The sequence below is a fragment of the Mchenga conophoros genome, linkage group LG18 (assembly GCF_057382185.1).
Source record: "Mchenga conophoros isolate Kocher_MC1m ecotype Shallow Benthic linkage group LG18, M_conophoros_male_GT1.1, whole genome shotgun sequence".
Taxonomy (NCBI): domain Eukaryota; kingdom Metazoa; phylum Chordata; class Actinopteri; order Cichliformes; family Cichlidae; genus Mchenga; species Mchenga conophoros.
This window is the reverse complement of record NC_140543.1, coordinates 6,312,001-6,334,691: the sequence shown is the minus strand read 5'-3', so window position 1 is coordinate 6,334,691 and position 22,691 is coordinate 6,312,001. Positions and strand designations below refer to the sequence as shown.

The following is a 22,691-nucleotide window of genomic DNA, read 5'->3' as shown; positions in this document are numbered from 1 at the left end:
TATTTAAATTTATTCAGTCAAGAACTGATGGAGCACCTCTTCAACCTGAGCCTGAGGTTGGGAAGAGTCCCACAGCTCTGGAAAACCTCCTGTGTTGTACCAGTGCCAAAGACTTCACGCCCCAAGGACCTCAACAGCTACAGGCCGGTGGCTCTGACATCCCACCTGATGAAGACCCTGGAGCGGTTGGTCCTGGCTCAGCTTCGGCGCCTAATAAGCTCATCACTGGACCCACTTCAGTTTGCCTACCAGCCTGGCATTGGAGCGGATGATGCCGTCATTCACCTCCTACATCGTTCCCTCGCTCACCTGGAGACCGCTGGAAGCACTGTGAGAATCATGTTCTTTGATTTCTCCAGTGCCTTCAACACTATTCTTCCCTCGGTTCTGAAGGACAAGCTGGAGAACTCTGGAGTGGACCATCACCTCACTACCTGGATCCTGGACTACCTCACCGACCGACCACAGTATGTGAGGACTCAGGGCTGTGTGTCGGACAGGGTCGTCTGCAGTACGGGGGCCCCACAGGGAACGGTTCTGGCTCCGTTCCTCTTCACCATCTACACTGCAGACTTCTCCCACAATTCCACCCAGTGCTTCCTGCAGAAGTTCTCTGATGACTCTGCAATAGTCGGCCTCATCACTGATGGGGACGACAAGGAGTACAGAGGTCTGACCCAAGACTTTGTGGACTGGTGCCAGCTGAACTACCTCCAGATCAACGCCAGTAAAACCAAGGAACTGGTGGTAGACTTCCGCAGGCACAAGCATTCTCCACTGCAACCACTGAACATCCAAGGTATGGACATTGAGGCTGTGGACAGCTACAGGTACCTTGGTGTTCATCTGAACAATAGACTGGACTGGACTCATAACTCAGACGCCCTCTACAGGAAAGGGCAGAGCAGGCTGTACCTGCTGCGGAGACTCAGGTCGTTTGGAGTGGAGGGCCCACTCCTGAAGAAATTCTATGACTCTGTTGTGGCTTCTGCTATCTTTTATGGCGTGGTCTGCTGGGGCGGCAGCATCTCTGCTGGGGACAGGAAGAGACTGAACAGGGTGATCCGAAGGGCCAGCTCTGTTCTAGGATGCCCTCTGGACCCAGTGGAGGTGGTGAGTGACAGGAGAACGGCGGCTAAGCTGTCATCCCTGATGGACAACATCTCCCACCCCATGCAGCAGACTGTGACAGCACTGAGCAGCTCCTTCAGTGGGAGACTGCGGCACCCACGGTGTGGGACGGAGAGATTTCGCAGGTCTTTCCTCCCCACTGCTGTCAGACTCCACAACAAAGACTTTAACTGAACAAACACACACATCCACACATATGCAATAACACTAAGTGCAATAATCTTTTCTGGCATCGTTGTATTTTTACTCAGTTGTATATAGTATTTGTATTCTATTTTTATCTTATTGTATATTTATTTTATTGTATTCTACTGTATATAGTATTTTATTTTATTCTATTCTGTACAGTTGTGTACTGTATTTATTCTTATTGTATTCTAATTTTTGCCTCATAACTTTTGCACTGTCCACTTCCTGCTGTGACAAAACAAATTTCCCACGTGTGGGACTAATAAAGGTTATCTTATCTTATCTTATCTTATCTTAACTCCAAATTATAATCAGTCGACTTTACTGGAAGAAGCTGGGAAGTCCTTCAGTTTAAATCTACCTTTCACTTCTCTAACAGTCGTGAACAAATATTTCTCTGTGATTGATGACATCATAACTATTTTTCAATTAACCTGGTCTGTGTGAGGGGAAAAAATGAGGCATATTTGAAAGATAACAGGGACACAACTAAATGCCAACAAGGTCAGAGGTCAAAACCTGCCTCTCACCTGATCGGTAACGTTCGTCTCTGGAGCCAGAAGACCGCCGGCGGTGGTAGCGGGAGGACGACGACGGGGTGACGGGCGTTCTCCTCTCCTGGCCCATGGACGGATCCATTCCTAAGGCACAGGGATGCTGATTAAAATTGTATCTAATGACATAAACAATCGTCACATTACATTTTGGCGAGAGATCTCAAGGCACCTGGTGTTTTGCATGCTCGCTGACTGACAAGGATTAATGAGAAGCAGCTATTAACAAATGGAAGCCTGGTAATAAACTTGATTACACCTGCTACCACCAGCCCAAATGTCAGCTGTGAAAAAGTCTATCAAGGTGATTCTCTCCACTGTTGGTCACAAACAAATATTCATGAGTGGTTGGAATATTGTTTTAAAAATAGTCATAACCCGAGAACACATGAAACACCATCAGCCACAGACTGGCCTCCCCAGAGCAGAGAAAGCGGCCGATTCATGGAGACTACTTCAAGAAAGGAAAAGAAGGTTTGTCTACAAGATTTCAGGCTGTGTTGAAGAATAAAAGTGGTCAAAAAATATTGACTTTGACCTTGTATAAAACACTGATTTTGTCTTATATACTGTATTCCCATGAATGTTTGCACAGTTCAATAAATCGCTACTCCCATTTCTTTTCGAGAAATGGCAGGTGGCTCAAGACTTTTGCACAGTAAGCAAAATATGTCGTCTTAGTCGACACAACAATTTGTTATTCAAAAAGTAAGAGTCCTCAGATGTAAATCATCACACTTAGTTTAAGCAAGACTGGCTTTAGTTATTTTATCACAACACAGTTATTAGTCTCCTAAAGAAAATCTGTATCAGAAATCAGAAAAAACTAGAAGCATTTTAAACTTCTAAATCTAAAACATACACAACAGATCAGTCTTGGTTCACACTTGTGCACACACACATATCTTTAAGCATGCACAAACACACTCACTCAGAGAAAACAACCTCCCTACACAGCAATCAATAAGTCTGATGATAATAACCACCCTGTTACTGACAGCTACAACCGATCCACAGCCGGTGATTTATGACCATCTATCTCAGCTTCATACTTCTACCCTCGTCTGTCTTCATTAGAGCTCTCAGCGTGGCTCAGAGTGCCGCTGTTGCTCAGGCGAAAAGCTAAAAGTTGATTAGCCAATCATTAACGACTACCAGGAAGCACAGGGATAAACGACAGATCTGGAAAACACCTCGCCTTCTTGTTTCCTCTGGGGAACCGAGAAGGATGGATTTCCCTTTCTCCCGATTCAGTCAACTAGCTCTTTGTCCTGCTTCCTTTCCTTATACTCGTTCTGCACACAGACTGCACAGCTGTCTATTTGGCTGCTAAAAACAGGCTATACAACTGTTCAACAGGTTGTTTTATGTAACGCCAAACCTGTTACATATACAATAACGGAAAAGCTCAAAAATGCAAACCAAAAACGAACTGAAGCTCAGGATTCAGAGCAGGTCACCTGCTGATCTGAAGGTTGGTGCTTCGATCCCCATCTGCTCAAGTCTGTCTGCAAAGATACTTATAACCCCAAGTTTGCTTTCTGATGCCTCGATCGGAGTTTGAATGTTAGATAGAAAGAACTTACACACGCTAAGCACAAAACAAAGTGTTTATATAAATGTGGAAAGTAGTATGAAGTGCTCAGTTTGAGTAGAAAAGCACTATACAAGAACCAGTCCACATGTATATTTATACACTGTATGTTGTTATCCTTTCTTTTATAAACAGTTGTTTATGTGCAGGGTGTGGTGTTACATGATGCATGTCTCTTTAGGTGTTTTCATACACCCATAGTAAAGGTCATCGATGTTGAACCAGTGAGACCATCAACATAACACATTTAATTTATTTTTATTTACACAAATAAGAGATTTGCTGGAAATAAACACTAACACAGTTAAGCTTCTTTGTCCTTTGGCTGGTTGAGAAAGATATGAGGGGGAAAAAAGCCAAATAAAGGAACATCAACACTGCACATCATCCTGTGCCAACACCAACATGGTTAATGCTGATTACAGCAATCATAATTTTTTTTTAAAAAGCTCAGGAAGCAATATAATTAAAAAAAGAAACCAAGTATACTATATGTGGTTTTTTCACTTTCAGGAAATTACATAATGTGCTCTTACAGAAAATGCCCTCTCCTTACTGGCATCTAATGCAACAAATGTTTTGCATGCTTGAAGCACGACACAGAAGGACTGACAACCGTAATGTGCTGTGAGAAAGTAACTTTTATAGACCATAGACAGATCACAACTGTGCCTTTGCTATATGCACAATATTGAATGTGCATACATTCATTGAAGTCAGCAGAATAACTACATAAAGAAAATATTCATATTACACCAAATGTATAAATTTGTACAAAATTACTTCATTTCCTCTCAGAAAATGTATTTAAAAGTATTACAGCAAATGCGAATAGATAAATGTAAACATAGGAGGACATTCATGAGGCATCGTACAATGTTTACAAAGTAGAAGTGGTTACAACTCTGTCAGTAGTTACAGGTTTTCTGAAATCAGAGCTCTGCAGTTGATAGGTGTTTTCTAGCTCCCACACCAAAGTGCTAAACATCAAACCTGATCGCGCCTGACCCGCCTACTTGAGCTTGCACAGCTCAGCGGCGGCTCCTTCTGAAAGCCAAAGTCCGATACGGAGCGGCTGAGTGAACTTCGTCATGACTTTGTGGAGGAGTTTTACGGTATCGGTGACACTGTAGAAGGACAAAACACCTGCACTGTGATCCAGGTACACTCCCACCCTGGAGGACCAGGTACCTGGTTCTAATGTTGTTATACTTGAATTCGTAGCTATTTTTGAAACAGTCTAAAGCCCAAGACTTGTCATTGTTCCCAAACACGCATTCAGCGAAGCTCCTCGTTCTGCTGATACTCTTGTATGAGATGGCTACTAAAACGCCTTTCCCGCTCCTCTCCACCTCCAGGTAGTGGCGTCCAGCAGATCCCTCTGCCGTTCAGCCCTTTCTGCTGCGGCTGAGACTTTGATATGACCTTTATGATCGTCTTTGGAACAGAGATAACAGATGCAGTGCTGATCAGTGCGACAGAACAACTTCATCACCTCTTGATGGCGAGAGCAGATGTTTTCCTGAAGACTTGCACTTGCTTCCACAAGCCTGTGTTTCCTCAAGGGAGGTATATCATAGTGAGGCTAGAGGTGCGCCTCACAATATGAAGCCAAACACTGCAGACAGGACTTGGAGGCTTTTGTTTCGTTCAAAAAGCAATTTGTAGTTCCTGTAAAGTCTGATTTTTCAGGTCTGAGGTGTTAACCAGAATTCCACAATGCGTACATTTTTACATCGCTTTCACTGTAATTCATAGTTATTCCAGTTACCCGTCACAAATATAAACATATCCTGCTTTCAGAAACAATATGCCAGTGACAAAAACCTTGGTATGACACAGATAATCAGTTTACTGTGGTGTGTAAGCACCAATAGTCATATGCCTAAATAGTCACAGAGCATAGTGGCTGATAGGCAATCAGTATATACCTGTAGATAATCACAAAGAGTGTGATGATGTGATAAACGTGAATATACAGGCTTGTAAAAGCAGGTCAGTTTGCCAAGTCATGAAACAGGAGAAGACTTGTTGGCATGTAACCGCAGCTATTTTTAGAAACTCTAACCGTAGTCATCATGTGAAGGAAAATGTTTTGGAGAACTCGGGGGAATTCTTACAACTCTGGCAAAAGTCGACAGGGCTGTCAGAAACTTCTGTTGCTAGCTCAAACAAACATAAGGACATTTTATAATCTGGGCCATGAAAGGGCCAAACAAGTTATTCATTTGTTCAAAGAACCACAGAAGTCTCATGAAAGTTTGCCCAACCATTTCGACGGTGCTTTGTAGACTTGCGACTGGGACAAACTAGCTATTATACAGGGAAAATGTTTAAAACACCAATTTGAAGCAGCTGGAAAATGGGTCCACACTCGGTTTACTTAGGCCTGGTCGCTGCAGAGGTCGTGGCCTCGTCTTTCCAAGTTAGAGTAAGATGCAGCTGGAGACTGGTGTTTAACTCTAATCTAATTGAGCTTTAAGCTACATTTATCAGTTTACAGTACTGTTCCTACCAAGGTCCGTGGTTATAGTCAAAACCGGCTTTATAAATAACCATTATCACATTATTATTATTATCTTTTCCACAGAGGTTTTAGGCCCTCTGTTAGAGATGAGCTGAGTAACTTTTATATAGTTGAGATTTGGAAATGGACCATGAACACCTTGGTCTAAAAGTATTCTGTGCACAGTAACAAGCCAGCCGACAGTTTAGTTTAAGTATCCTAGAATTTTACCAAAATCCACATTTACAAGTACTTTCAAGTAATCAAATTGGAAATTCTAATAATGATTGATTCAAATCATCATGGGTTTAAAAATAGTTTTTTATTGGCTGGTGAAATTAATCCTTGAAGACAGTTTATGTTTCAAATTTCTTTTTAAAAAACCCTAGAAGTTATCTTACTGACCCCAAATCAGTGCTCTGAGTCTACAGCTGTACACTAGAGTTCACTTAAAGTAAATGCAAGAGAAGGAAAGTTTTTCATTTTCTATTTTTTCTATTTTGGCTGAATGTAATGACATCAAAGTGGTAAATTCTCAGTACTGGAGGGAAAAGGAGAATCAAACTATATCACCCTGACTCCATACAAAGCAGTGCGGATTAAAGCTGAAATACACCACGGGGAAGGAAACTGTGCTGGTGTGTGTGTGCTTGTTACAGAAGGAGAAAAGGAGTATTGTGTTGTTAAGTGTGTTCAAGAGAGGGTCTGAAAAATGGGAAAAAGGGGTTATTGTGCGTGTGTGTGTGTGTGTGTGTGTGTGTGTGTGTGTGTGTGTGCGCGCACAAGAAGAGTACATTACAGGACTGAAAGGAATGAGGAGTGCTGGATTCATGCTGGGTTGTTCTTGTATTACTCATCCTGCATGGACTCAGATGCCTTTCACTGCCGACCTGGTTTGTCAATAGGTTACGGTTAGAGTTAAGGTTAGGGTTAAGGTTAGGTGGGTAGAGACTGTAGTTACAGTTCAGGTAAGGCTCCAGGAAATCAGTGTTAGTTGGTGAAATGTTCTTAGAAGTGATTTAAACGTGAATGTGTTAGCGGCCAAGCAACACAAGGAGGAGTGTGTGTCATCTGCCCCCCTCCCAGAGAACTGGGGACGACCCCCCGCTGGGTCTGGATGTGAATACCACACATTCTCTCCATCCCACACTCCTCATTCCATCCCATAATGCACTTCCTGCCATTCTCCTTGCCTATGAGTACATATGCTTGTTCTCTCTCTCACACACACACACACACACACACACACACACACACACACACACACACACACACACACACACACACACACACACACACACACACACACCAGTATCTACTAGTTATAGCTTTGGCAGAGCCAGTGTGTCTGCTGGTTTTCACTTCAGTCCCATCCTTCACAGTCATTCTGACTTCTTTCAAAAGAAAACAAACCCCTACTATCAGTCTGTTAGACGAAACACTGAAATAAAGTTAAATGTGTATCTTCTTACGAGGACCTTCAACAAAACAAAGGCACGATCAGCTCTGCCTTACTTGTGAAGATCTCTGTGATGACAAAGCTGCCCAAAATGGGATTTACTGTGTGTCCTGTTAAACATCGACAAGGAGAGAAAAAAGTGCCGTATTCAGCCAAAGACAAAAGAAGGTTTCATGATGCACACACACACACTCGTTTTCATATCTTAGTGAGGACATCTTACCCTAACCATCAATAATCCTACCCCTCAGCCTAAACCATAACCTAACTGTAACCCTGACACCAAAACTGAGCCTCAAACTCGTGGGAACGGGCGTTTTGTCCCCATCAGTGACTGTTGGTCCCCACAAGTATAGTAGCATGACAATTTTGTGTCCTCACAAAGATGTCTAAACGTGCACACAGAGTAGCTGAGATGTGTGCGCTTCACTCGCCTGAGTGCAGTCTGAAAGGACAGAATCAAAAGAACCCACAACGATGGATCCATCGTGGAAAAGCTGTCACTGCTTTATTGGAAGGTCGGCCCTCATCCACGCTGATCAAATGGGAAGACCCGGACACTCTCAGACATGCACAACATTTTAAGAGACTGAAGTGTCACTGGAGACCAGCAGACACACTGGCTCTACAAAAGCTATTACTGGGAGCTGTTATTAATGAGAGGCTGAGCCTTCAGCTATCGGGCTCCCCCCTCCTGCAAAACCAGCTCCTAGTTTGGATTCGGGAGACAGACACGCTCTCTAGTTTTAGGATTACACTCCAAACTTTCCTTTTTAATAAAGCTTACAGTGAGGGCTGCTGACCTTGGACCATCCTTCAGTTATGCTGCTGTTGCTTGTATTTCTTCTCCACTGGTCTCTTTTCACTCCCCAAATGTTTATACATCATTAAATTGTGTCTGTTATCGCCCTCTCTTTTACGCTGCTGTGTTTGTGTGAGACTGGGAGAGAGAACAACATGGTCGGGGTATCAAATAATGAGGTCAGTGTACGTACAAGTAATCCTTGAAGATTAGGCTCAAGATTAATCTAAACACTCAGTTTCAGACAAGTTTTTCTCGCCTTGCCTCTGAACGATACCAGCTATCATCATCTCAGACAAAGCTCTGGCTGTGAGCACAGAAGCCCCGCCCACTAGCTATTCAAATATTCTGTTTATGAGGAGCAGCCAATCAGAACAGCTGGACTAATAAATAAGGATTATTTTGAACTGTGAATCATGCAAAGCTACTATAGTTTAAAACAGCACAGTGTGTGTGAGTGAGCAGTTGAGTTAAAAGGGCAGGATGAAGCTTTAAAGAACAGCCTGCTTTACCTGGTGCTTGAGGTAAGTAGGCTCCAATCAGCTTGGATCGCTTCTTCTCATAGCCCTTCTGTGTGATGTCACCTGCCATAGAGAGAAAGACAGAGCAAATTTTACTTTCCTTATTCTCATACAGCAATACCCAGCGAGAGAGCCAAAGTCAGTGTTAAGTAAAACATGGATGATCAATGTTTTCTAAACTTTACTTCAAGATTCAGAGATCATTAAAGCTGCACTGGGCATGCAGGTTTTTATGTTTTTTTAGATAAATGTTCACTGTTCCAGCTCCTACAAGCATAATTTAAAAAAACAATGACAAATTAACAATAAGACTGCAATGAACTGAATACATTTCCCCTGAAAAAGCAAAACAATTTAAGGTACTACAGCATTTAGAGAGATCACGGTATGCTTATCGCTTGCTTACGACCAGATGATTCTGTTTGAATGAATGTGAATGTGCATAAATGAGGAACTCAAAGCACTGCAGGTGCAGCTGATTCACCTTTCACAGTGCGACAAACCACCTCAAAGCTTGCTGACCGATCTCCCCGAGCGATAAATCAAACCTCGCTACGGTACCATCAGCAGATTTTCACGCAGCACAAAGCACATCTGAATCCAATAGCGCTTTTATAAACGATTCCCGGCATTGGGTTTTAACCTCCGGGGACTGTCAGATCACCAGGAGGGGAGGGGCTGCTGCATTTCAAAAGAAAGTTAAGAAGAGAGAGCCAGAAAATTTGGGGGTGAATCACTGCAAAGTAAATATGCGACTGCTGAGTATAAACACACAACAGACCAAATGAGTGTGACCCCACCCCTAATTATACTCCAAGTAAATGTAGCTGGAAAAAACAAAGTAACAATTTCAGAGAAAGGCAGAAAGCCACAGAGTGAAGGATTATGGGAATTAGAGTTTTAAGAACCAACACGGGCCCCAGATTGCAATATGCATTTATATTAATATTTATATAGAGGTAAATATATTATATATACACTGATAAACAGTAAATACAATATAGTCTTTATTCTATTTCTAATTCTACTCTATTTCAAATAAAGTTACAGTATGAAAGCTGGAGAGTCTGAGGAGGTTTTGTAGTTTGTGAAATGCTGAATGGTAGTGACTGAGGGAGAGTCAATGAGCCAACAAGTCATTATTGTATAAATGTATTTGGTGGAGACACTTGGATGTGCGTCTATGGGAGCTGAGGCCAGCTGATGTTCTTTATATTGTTTTTGATATTTGTTTCCATTTTCTTAAGCATCAGTTTTAAATATGCACTGAATATGTGCTAATTTACAAAAACCTGAAGATTTCATTTAGCTGACATATTAGAATCAAACGGTTTTACCCTATAAACAAAAAACTATGTCAACAGCCAGAAAGAGTCGGTTTCCATCGCGCTGTTTGGGATAAAAGACTTTGTAAATCCGGTTCTGAATCAAGCTTACTAGTTGATAACTTTTACAAGAAAAACGATTTTGTTGTCTTGTTAGTTTTCTGAAATATTATGTTCAATATTGAAAATGAAGCAGTATCTATCAAACGTGTAGAAACAAGCAACAAAATTCAGTGAAATAAAACCTAAATGTGTATTTTGGAGATTTTCTTTCCACTAGTCTGCAAGAAGCCATGTTATACAAGCAAAATAGCAAGTGGATGAAAAATGCATGTGTTTGCCTGAGGTGAATCAACTTAAAATATGATAAAATGTTTTTACGGGATGCAAACGTCTAATTAAAATATTTGCTTTATGCATGACAAGCAGGCTCTCTACGAGTCTGCAGAGTCCACGTGACTTGATGAATTGTAGGTCCAGACAGTTTTTGGTGCTTGCAGACTTCAGAGGAATTTTCCAGTTAGGTCTGTGTGTGCAGTTGCAGGGACATTTGGATTCAACATGTTCGGAGCAAAGAGGACGGAGAGGACCGGAAGGGCTGGAGAATAGATTCAGGATGAACTTCCACAACAAACTTGTGCGCGTACCGTTTGTACATTCTGTGGGATATAAAAAAGGAGCATCGCAGCAGTGTTTGACAAGCAAGTTTGTCTCGGTGATGTTACACACTTCTTACAGTGTGTGGCTTTTTGTTAATTAAATGCTCATGTTCAATGTGCTTCGTGGTTTTAGAAAGCAGGTCACAGAACACATGTTTTCTAAGGCACGATAACAAAAATAATTACACCCATCTCCATATTTTGTTACATTTGGGCTCCACTACAGCAGCTGTATGAGAATCACAGTCCAAAATAATCCGCATTTGTCCGATACGGGGCCCTGGTGAACCCCTGATTGGCTAACACTCACAAGCAGAAGGTTTGAACAGCGAGTGGGTGGGGCTTCTGTGCTCACATCAAATGAACACATCTGCTCGCAGTGATATGATGCAGAGCCAGTGGTTCTCACATCAGTGAGTGGATGTCACGGTGGGACTGGATGACCCCCCCATACTTTCTGAGCCACGGGTGCACCGAGGGGAAAAAACTCAAACTGGCCGTTTAAAGCAGTGTGAAGCTGAGATTCTCACTCTTTTTGACTGTGTTTAGTATGAACATCCACTCTTTTAAACCAATCAGGGTAGAAAAGTCACAGTCCCTGCTTTAAATGCAGGACTCTAAAAATACCAAACATTCTTCGTGCAGACTAAATGCTCTGCTATTTACATATTCTGAATTTCTGTGACGACTGTAGCTGCCGAATGATCAGCTGCGGAGCAATTTCAGGATTTCTCTGCCTGGAGGATGTCTGAGTAAAAATTTATAATTTAAAAAAAAAAAAAATCGGGTGAGTGTGCTTCCCAAGCAGCGAGCGACGCACGAAGCAGACCTGAGTGACGCTAAACCTGCAGAGGATTTGTCGAACACAGAAAAAGCGGTTTGCGTGGCTGACTTGACAAATCCTTCTTAAACGCACAAACATGTGAGTAACTGGCTGGGATCAAGAAACCGGCTGTGGGCACAGACGTCATCTGCGATGATGTCAGCACAATGTATGTGTGTGTGAGAGAGATTTCAGTAGCATGAAGGCACATGGCAATAATTATCATCTCTGGCAGGGGATCCAACTACCCTGCTGAGAGAGAGGAACTGGAAAATACACTGAGGGAGGTGAAGACATGTGGGTAAACAGAGGAGGTCTGACCTTGTCTTTTAGATATTGACTTGTTGAGGAGGTGACACACAAACACTCAGTTAGCATGTTCTTGATTTAATTGGAGTTTTATCAGCAAAGCGGAGACCGAGTGAAATGAACATGTCAGTCAGCTCTGTGTTAAAAATCATCCACCCAGTCGGACAGGCGGTCCATCAGCCTGTCAGTCACTCTGTCAGGCACAGAGTCAAACACACTGTGGCTGTATATTAAACTACCGCAAGATAAATGCTGTCTAATGCAATCAGGTTTTGTATAAACAGTGCATTCATGCAACTTTCCACGTTACTGCAGGTTTACACGCGGAAAATAAGAAAGACGTGCCAGGCTTTTAGGATCATGCCCAGGAAGGGGCCGCCATTGCTGCCAGCGCCGTTTTAGTCAAGAAGGAAGTGACGGGTTGGAATACTCACGCTTTTTCCTAAACGTATAACAAACCACATCAAAAAAATCTGTGAAGACAACGTTGGATTTGAAACCAAGCCCAGTGATGAATAACAAGCAGGAACATATTAAATAAAATAGATACAAACCATACACACATAAAAAACAGTCATAAGCCTCATAATAAAACACGTACTTTTGCTTATGAACACAGCTGAGACACTAAAATGTGCCTGTGAAAGAAGCTGAATGTGATTCTTTTGATTACAACAATAAAATAAAAAGTTTTCACAGAGTTATAATGGCTGCTGTGACTCAGTTTTCCGGGGAAATACAGAATTTTTTCACCTCTCTGAGCCTTTTTAAAGTAGGTCAGAAATGAAAAAGATGAGACACCAAGGATTAAAAAGGACAGGTAGTAATAATGAGATAAGTTTTTGTCATGAAGTCTATAAAACACCATAAAACACAAGAAACTATGCTCATCCTCAACCAGCAGTTGGTGCTGTTCAGCACCAAAACACACTGAATTTAGAGTCAAGTATCATATTACTCTGAAACTATGTTACTGATTTTGCGAGGATTAAAGTTATTTTTCTGCAAGCTAGTGCTCGTGCAGGAAACCTGTGCATGCAAGTACAGTATACAGAGCAGGTCAAAGGTCAGGGCACACACTCAAACTGTGTTTACAACAGTTTCAGTTAATAAGTTGATATTTTGCCATATTTTCTCTTCCAATTAAGTTCATCTAAGCTGGAGGATTATTTCTAGCCTCTCCCTCGATCTTAGGCGTTTGACTTGATGAGAGTTATACTCGTATGACAAACTGAAACAGAAACTTCCAAAGCAAGATCAAAAGCGAATGAGAGGTCCTCCTCCTTTCTCAGACTGAGGTGAGGAATAAAGAAGCAGATGATGAGGATGGAGGGATGAGGATCTTTAAATAGGCACAGGGGAAGGAAGGATGACTCAGGCTCTGCTATTCTGTAACTTCTTCCCTCCGTCTCACTGTCTGTCTATTTCAGTTAGAACAAAATGGATTTAGGGTGATGTTTTCACAGGTCGGAGTGAGGTGGTGTAAGCCCCGAGAGCTTAAACTGTCTCCAAACACAAACAGACACAAAGAGCTTCACATTTAGCTCGAGTGAGTCAAAAATCTAAAAGGCTAAACACAGACGAGAAAGAAGCAATCAATCCTTCAGTTCATTAAAAACCAAAACAATAAACTGGACAATCAAAAAAGAAAAATCCAGATTTTATGAATTTGCTGATTTATTGCTTTTCTTTAATGATGATGTGAAAAATGAACAACAGAATTAGAGCTCTGGAAACCAAAACCATATCTGAAAAAGAAACCTCCACAGTTTTGCAGAACACATCTCTGGAAATGTTTATGACCACAAGGCGCTCTACCTCCAATCAGAAAGCACAGCGTCATGTTAGAGGGCGAGTACTTCAGCCTGCAGCTTCTTTACACATTCAAGACGCCTAAAGCACCAAGAGCAGAGGACGGCTCAGCACGAGCAGCGCATTGAACAGTTAGCACAGACATGATGACGACTGATCAATGGAATTAAAATGATTTTACATGGTAACCGTTTTAAAAACTGGCTGTATGAACTAAACAAAGGCCAAATACACATAAACACAGTAACAGCTTCTGTGCATGGTCAGTCTGGATCTGCACATTTATACTAGCATTATTACTGTCATTATTATTAATGCTACCTCTTGCCAAACAGCACCCATGGCCCAGAATCATCTAAGGGAAAATGAAAGTCTGGGAATCAAACTTTTCTACCACAAGTTTGCTTCTCTACCCTCCAGCCAGAGCAAAGGTAACAGAGGAAAACTAAACCAATTAAAGGACACAGCTAAGAGCACCTGGTATCACTTAATTTGCATCTAGTCCTTTAATCATAAATGTGTACCGTTTACACAGTTGTCACCCTTATCACCAGGCTGTGGTAGAAAGCACTGTTGGACCACACAGCAGGCCTTTTGTTTCCAATGTTTCAGCCCCATGCGAGGGACAAATCCAGCTACAGTCCTGTGTTTGTGTCTGAGTGCTTCAGTGTTTTGAAATATGCATGGAGCAGCATGATGACAGCCGTAAAACCTCACTATAAGCTGCCTATGAATTATTGACACTCAGATATTTACATACTGCTGGAAGCGCCCTCCCCGACTCCCCGCTAGACATCAGACTGGCACGCTCTTAACCCCGACCTTGATGTCAAGCACTTTGAGTGGTCGATGTATAAATCACTCCTTCGCGCACTTGCAGGACAGTGTGGGTGCCACGGAAGTCACCATAGCAACTGATGGGCTAGCATGTTCCACTACGTGTAAAAATCTGTGTGATAGAGTCTGACACGGACCTCGCGCTCACCGCGGAGTTTGCCGTGACTTCTTTAAACACAGCACTCTGGACAGTTTCACTCTGAGGTGGTCTTTCAGTTCCAGTTGAAGGAAATCTTAAAGCTGCAGCGTGCAGTTATATTTCAGACAATGTGTTCTTGCAGCTTAGTTTCAACAGTTTGTGTTTGGCCCTTTCCTGTTTCCACACAACAATCGTCCTGCAGAAGAAAGTCAGCTCCATAAAGACATTAAATAACTCCCACAGAGCTCTGACCTCAACCCACACCTTGAAAGGCTGCCCGACACCATCATCCACCACTGCTGCACCTAGTTTCGTCTTACAGGGACCTACAGATTTAGCTGCAAATTACTGCAGTTAAGTTCAGCATCTGGCGGACAAGAAAAATCTATAAAAGCTGATGCTGCTACAGCAGAATTTAACAAAACTATCCCGTTTACGTCAAAAACACTTTTGCTCACGAAAAGCAAAAGTCAAACGTGCTCCGCGTTCAATCGCAGCCTCAGAGAACAACTTTGATCTGCTGAATCACCTTCCTGCGGTGAAAGGATGAGTGCTGCAAGTCAGTTTGTGCAGAAACAGCCAGCTGAGCCTGCATGACCATATACAGTGTGAGACAGAGAGAGCGAGAGAGAGACACCGAGCCATGACAAAAGAAGAGGCTGATATAGAAGAGACGGAAACATGGAAGAGAAACAGAGACCAGGAAAAAACACACGAGAGCGAGAGAGCAGGGAAATAATGACACTGACAAAATAGAAACGGGAAGAGAGGAAGACTGAGCGCGTGTGTGTGTGTGTGTGTGTGTGTGTGTGTGTGTGTGTGTGTGTGTGTGTGTGTGTGTGTATCTATCCAGCACCTAAAAAGGAAACAGTTGATTTTATTGTTTCCACACTGCAACGCTACAGATAACAGACGCGTGAGAGGAAGGAGATAAAAAACTAAAATATGGAATAGATGGAATATTTAGTGTAGAGTAGAACAGGATGAAGTGAACGAGGGGGAAAAAAAGGAAGGATAGAGAAACAATTCTGTCATGTGACCATTGGGGACTAATAAAAAAAGCTTTTTGTTCTCTCTCTCAAACAGAAAGAAGAGTTTCAGAGTACAAGCACAAATGCATAGAACAAAAACGGCAGAAACGCTGCCTGAGGGAAGCAAAGGACACCTACAGGAGGAAGGTGGAGCAGAGGTTGGAGAGGAACAATATGAGGGAGGTCTGGAATGGTGTGAAAACCATCACAGGCCACAACACCAAGAAAAGCACAGTGGGGGGGACTGTGGAGAAGGCAAACGAACTCAACAACTCCTTCAACAGGTTTGACCAGCCCACAACCCCCCCACCCTCATCTTCACTACAGAGTCCAATCCCCACTCTCCTACCTCCCTCGCTTCCCCCCCTTCCTGACACCATGACACCCCCCTCCTCCAATCCCTCTCTCAGCAGCAAGACATCTCCCCCCCTCCCCTCCTCCCAAACATCTCCTAGTGTCACAGTGGATCAGGTCAGGAGACAACTGAGGAAGCTTCGCCCCAGAAAGGCAGCAGGCCCAGACAAGGTGTGTCCTAGGATGCTTAAGGCGTGTGCTGCTGAACTTGGGGAGCCGCTACAACGAGTCTTCAACCTCAGTCTGCGACTGGGGAGAGTGCCCGCCCTATGGAAGACATCCTGCATCGTCCCGGTCCCCAAAAAGAACCGGCCCAATGAGCTGAATGACTTCCGACCGGTGGCACTGACGTCACATCTTATGAAGACTCTAGAGCGGCTCTTCCTCAACCTCCTCCGACCACAGGTACAACATGCCCAGGACCCACTACAGTTTGCATACAAGGCGGGTGTCGGAGTGGAGGATGCCATCCTGTACCTCCTACACAGAGCCCACTCACACCTGGATGGGGGAAAAGGCACGGTCAGGATCCTGTTTCTTGACTTTTCCAGTGCCTTTAATACCATCCGGCCCTGTATGCTTCAAGAAAAACTGAACAGGATGGAGGTGGACCCCTGCCTGGTGGCTTGGATCTCCGACTACCTCACCGACAGACCACAGTACGTCAGGCTGAAGGACATCACGTCTGACACAGTGGTCAGCAGCACAGGAGCACCACAGGGAACTGTGCTGTCCCCTCTTCTCTTCACCCTGTACACCTCTGACTTCTGCTACAACTCTGAATTATGCCATATTCAGAAGTTTGCAGACGACACAGCCATCATGGGGTGTATCTGGGATGATCAGGAAGAGGAGTACAGAAGTCTGGTGAGGAACTTTGTCGCATGGAGTCACACAAACCACCTGCAACTCAACACCTCAAAGACTAAGGAACTGGTTGTGGACTTCGGGAGGTCTAGAGCAGGTCCACTGCCGGTTCAGATAGAGGGGGAGGAGGTGGAGATGGTCAACAAGTACAAGTACCTCGGGCTGTGGGTGGACAATAAACTGGACTGGTCATGCAACACAGAGCACCTGTATAAAAAAGCCCAAAGCCGACTGTACTTCCTCAGGAGGCTGAGGTCTTTTAACATCTGCAGGAAGCTCCTGAGGATGTTTTACCAGTCAGTGGTTGCTGGAGTACTTTTCTATGCTGTGGTGTGCTGGGGGAGCAGCACAGCAAAGAGGGACTCATCCAGGCTGGAGAAACTGATCAGGAGGGCTAGCTCTGTGGTCGGCATGAAGCTGGACACTCTGGTGACAGTGGCAGAGAAAAGGACATTAAAGAAACTGATGGACATTATGAACAATGCTGGGCATCCTCTGCACACGGCCATAAACAACCAGAAGAGTCTGTTCAGTGACAGGTTGCTTCTCCCCAAGACAAGAACTAACAGACTTAAAAACTCCTTTGTCCCACACGCCATCAAACTGTTTAACTCCTCTCTGGAGGGGAGAGGGAGGGGAAACAGGAGGACAAAGGAGGGGGGAACAACTAAGCTGTAGTGCCTCTTCACCTCACTGTACAATACCTTGTGCAATACTTTTTGTAAATAGTCAACAGTGCAATAGACTCAATACTTGAAATGTGCAATTCACTTGTATTTTTATTTTTTATTCCTATTTATTCTATTTATCCCCTTCGTATATTTTATTTATATTGTCTCTGTATTTATATATATATATATATATATATATATATATATATATAATATTCTGTAACTCTGTAACTTCTGTCGGTGCTGTGCTTTTTTGGAAATCGAATTTCCCAGAGGAACCCACCCGAGGGATTAATAAAGTTCTATCTAATCTAATCTAATCTAAAAGAAAGCAGGAACTTTCATGGAAACTCATAAAACCCATAAGACTAAAAAATTACTCGCCTCATTCAAAACCTCGCTTTAGCCAATCAATAGTGAAGAACAACTCCCAGCAAAAGGCGACACAAGTTTTGGGTAACTTTTGTAAAGTAGAAAAAAATGTGTTAAGTTCAACATCCACGTGATGCTGACTGATTCAAAAAGCTTTCTGATCATCTCAAACGCTGCAAAATGAATCACCAATCCAATATTCTAGAAGAGCCGACAGGAAGTCGGCCCACTCAGCTGCCGGAAGTGTCATTCGGTCACAAATTACATATTTTGGAAACATTTTATCACAATGGTGCTGCAGAGGGGAAGTCAGAGTCATCAAAGTCATCAGTGCGATCCATCCAACAACTGTGGAAACATCCTCCGAATGCTCCTCTGATGAAATTCATGTTTGTCGTTTTCAGTGACATCACAAGAGGTAATATTATCTGAAGCCAGATTATTTCCACATGTTCAAGGAAAAGCTAACCGTCTGTGTGTGTGTGTCACAACAAGCCTGACAGCAGCAGTTGTAGTAAAAGCAAAATGAAAACAATCGATGCATAAAGATAACATCAATGTTTGGATCTCTGCAAGAATACAAATAAAAAAGCTTGTTGGGTGAAGAGCACCAGCATCATTTACACTGGTGCTCTCTTTCAGAGATGCAGGTTTCAGTGAACTGAACTCACGGCCGCTTAGTCTGAATCTGTTCTGTTAACATTGCAAAACTCCAGCTTATAGAGGGCAAAGTGCAACAACATCAACTTCGATTAACTTCCTTCAAAGAAAGGACCAAAAACTGACCTGGTGGAGCAAAAACAATCAAAACTAATAAATGTTTTATAATTAAATTGGGGCATTTTTATTTGTGCCTGCTTTTGAAAGTTGTTTTTATTTTTTATGAAACGCTGCCAATGGTTATGACTGATGATGGAAGTTAAACACAGAGAAAATCCACACAAACACTCATTAACAACAGTTGGAGGAAACGCCCAAGGGCTCCTCCGGGGATGAAGGCAGGACACACACACACAGACACACACACATTCAGCAGGTGTTTACAGTAACAACATGCTGATTCAGTGCTCACCTCCACACAGGTACAATCACACACACTTTGAGCCTGTGTGTCGGTAACCATTAAAACTTTACATGGTTTTAAACTTGAGTTTTGTCAGCTGAGAAAACAAAACTCTGGGCTGTTTTCATCTGTAAGGAGCTGAGAAAACCATCTCCTTCGACCTGAAAGTCTGGCGGGTGTCAGGCTGCTCCTCTATGATTCTTTGACTTGCTACATTTTACAGTTATGACATTTTCCCCGGACAGCGGCTCTGTGGGAGTTTCTTGGCCCGTTTGTGCCTCGTGATGTTTAAAAGAGTTCGTTTTCCTTCCCTAATAAACAGATTCGACAGCAAAACTTGTAAGCACAGACACAACACCTTCTTCTTCAGTCTGAGGCGGAGACGAAGCACATGTGGCGCAACTTGACGAAGGTGCTACATTAACAAAATTCCTCCTCTGGCCATCATAAAACTGGAGAAAGGAGCGTGTAACCGTGCTTCCTCGTGGCACATGACAATTACAAATACATGTATGCTGGATTTCAATCAGTGGACGCAGTTTAAAATGATTTATGGTCGTCCTGCGCGCTTGTGGAAAAACAGAGCTAAACTTACTCTAGTGCCAGCAAAACCATTACACGCACAATAAGGAGGACTGGGTGGAAAGTCCCGTTACAGTTTATGTTCGACCGCATGAAACGAGAAAGGAAACGAATGTGTCTGGAACACGTGCCTTCATCGAGTACAGATGGTGTTCACTCGGGCCGAAGCGTCTAACAAATACAAAGTTAATTAAACCGTCGGTGCTGTTGCTAATAAGACGACTATTATAAGACAACTTGCTGCTTCAGTTGGAATCGGCGGCAAAAATGACATCAAAGGCTTTAAACAAATCTCAGGTTCATTTGATACATTTTGTGAGTTTCAGCCAGAATTTGTGCCAGTTTTGTGTATCATTGCAAAAATAAAAACTGTAACCTGCAAAAAGGAAAATGTTTCTATTGAATTCATTATGGTGGAAAATCTAATATGCCAGATGCTGATGCAGATAAAGATAAGATAAGATAAGATAGAACTTTATTAATCTCTCGGGTGGGTTCCTCTGGGAAATTCGATGTCAGAGGCATCCAAGGAATCTGATTTGGTGGTTGTATTGCACTCAAGGCATAGACCTGAAACTCGGAGCCAAGAATCTGGGGAATGTCCACAGTGAGTGTGACAAATTTCTAAACTTTTTGCCACAGAGATGACGAGCTGTCCCGGGAATTCAGCGACGGTGCTTTCACCTGTCCTGACCTCCGATTCTATCCTGTACTAACTCAGTACTGATGCAACTCTAGGTGCTTTTAATGGCTCCGTTTCTGCTCTGTGACTGCCACTATCATATAAACAGCTTACTAATGTGGAGTAAGCTTTATTCCAATAGCACCTTTGCAGCTAAACAATTAATATCAGAAGGTGCTGCAAACCCAAAATCAGAGGACAAAGGTTGTTAGGCCTGAGAACCTCAGATACTGTCTCCAGTCTTACAGTTGCATAAATGGCGATCACACCTGTGTCTGACTTGTTGACACATCTCTCTGTTCTGGATTAAAATGGTCAAAGGCCCTGAGACCAAATAGTGTTTCAGCTTCATGTGCAGTAAAACACAGAGTGCAAAGCCTTGATGTCATTAAGGAGAGAGGAGCAGCAACAACAGCAGGCCATCGGCAAAGTGCTCACAGAAGTCGCCCCCATAAAAACACTGTTAGTAACAAAGTCTGTGAGAACAGGAGGTTTTTATTTACCTTAAAAACATCCTGAATGTGTCTCAGAGACGTTCTGCAGAAGATTTCTCAACATTTTCAGAAGAAAACTAAACAGATCTTTGCTGTCCCTGGTTTACGGTTGGTTATCTCGTATTTAATCCCAACTGTCAACAAACCAGTTTATCACTGCTCTTTATCAGCGTGCAATAAGCTGCACCATCAGCTGAAAGAGACTGAAATCAACAGAACAGAAAATGAGTTTGATTGATCAGCCAGATAATAACTAAATATTGATTTGTTCATATTATTTGTTTTATATTATTGTACACCCAGAGTTCTTCCTGCTGTTCAGCTCTTCAAAAAGACTCAACTACAAATAAAGGAAGGGAGACGCAGCACAAAACAAAGCAGCTTCCAGCATAAAGAAATTTGTTTTTAAGTCGGATCCAGCATGAAAACAGAGGTTATGTTGGAGGTGGGTTGTGAAGGGGCTTGCAGATGTACACAAACTTCCTGCAGACTAAAGCAGGGCTTATAATTTCCACTAGGATGCACCTGGGTCGTAAACTTTGTATATTATTGTGGACAATTAACATTACAATGCACCAACTACACAGGATTCCCAGGCGATGGACTTCAAGCTGATGTGAAATAACTAACAGGAATGATTACTCAGCCATCGGGCCTCCAGCTGTCCATGTCTGCAATGGAGTATAATGCAGGCTTAAGATATCTTAAACAGCGTTCCCTCTGGCCTTGCAGAAGGGGATCAGGTTAGCCATCAGCTGATGTGTAGCTGCACTGAGATCAGTCAGCATAGTCGGTCCTAAATCTTACAAGATCGTCTCAGAGGCCTGTGTGAACTACATCTATGCTCAGTTCACCATCTTGTACTCAAATTTAATTATTTTCTAGAGGAAAAAAAGAACGTAGCGTGATAAAGAGTTAAAATCAACAATAATCTGAATTCTTTTGACTGCAATAATCACGTAACGATCACTGGATACGCTCACAGCGCTTCTTCAGAGTAAAAACCTGCTCATCTCCTCTATTTGGTTACATCAGCGCCCAGTATTTACATTCTTTGTTTGTCATGAAGCAGGTGCAAAGCCTATCGTACCAGCGACAGAATCAGGGCCAACAGTCCGTATGACGTTATAGGTGCACCGAAGCAAGCTGGCCAGCAGTCACACACGGCGAGGAAAGCTGCAGAGCAGACGCACGGCGCTTTACATCGTCACTGCTGTCTTTGAAAAACGAAAACTTTCAGATCACAGCAAAGTTCATTTTAAAGTTTCACGTGGTTAAAAACACAAAACTCAAACTCCTGCCATTCACCAATGAGAAAAACAAACACCCTGAAGTCAGACATTTATTCCAATTAAGATAATTAGATCAAGAAAATCAGCTTCCACACACACGCAGACACACACACAGCTTTCTTCTACTCACCGAGCATTTCGGGCAGCAAGAATAAAAAACTGACAGCAGCAAACTGAGCTTCATGCTCCGCTCAGACGAGCCGCCGTCCTCGTCTGTGGACCAGTGTGTGGAAACACTGGTTGCTTATTCCCCACTGGCAGCACACACACACTCTCTCTCGCACACACACACACCCATTCAATTAACATGCACACTCAAAGACAAGCAGCTTATTAGTTTTAAGGAGGAAGCAGGTCGACCTTGTCTGCACAGACAAAGGGCTGAAGGTGTCTGCTGACATTCAGCTACTGACGCTGCCTTTTCTTGTCAACACACACACACACACACACACACACACACACACACACACACACACACACACACACACACACACTCTGCAGCTGTGAACTGACAATGACTTCACCGTGTACCCTCCATTTTTAGTCCTGGAAGGAAGAAAACTGCTTTTCACCTGATTTCACAGTATGGACACACACCCCTACCCTGTTGGTACAGTCCAACA

General features: G+C 43.0%; 1 protein-coding gene across 8 annotated transcripts in view; it reads right to left on the bottom strand.

The window, feature by feature from the left end:
- Positions 1 to 22,691, bottom strand: part of LOC146553084 (disco-interacting protein 2 homolog C) — a 199,788-nt gene that overhangs the window by 82,498 nt on the left and 94,599 nt on the right. For 7 of the 8 annotated variants that reach the window (XM_085255373.1, XM_085255374.1, XM_085255366.1 and 4 more), the window contains exons 2-3: positions 8,748 to 8,819; positions 1,851 to 1,961 (exon numbers count right to left, since the gene is read on the bottom strand). In XM_085255373.1, coding sequence (XP_085111499.1) covers positions 1,851 to 1,961; positions 8,748 to 8,819 — 183 coding nt within the window. Of the gene's footprint in view, positions 1 to 1,850; positions 1,962 to 8,747; positions 8,820 to 22,198; positions 22,257 to 22,691 lie in introns of those variants that run through there. The other variant, XM_085255370.1, reaches the window with a different exon arrangement.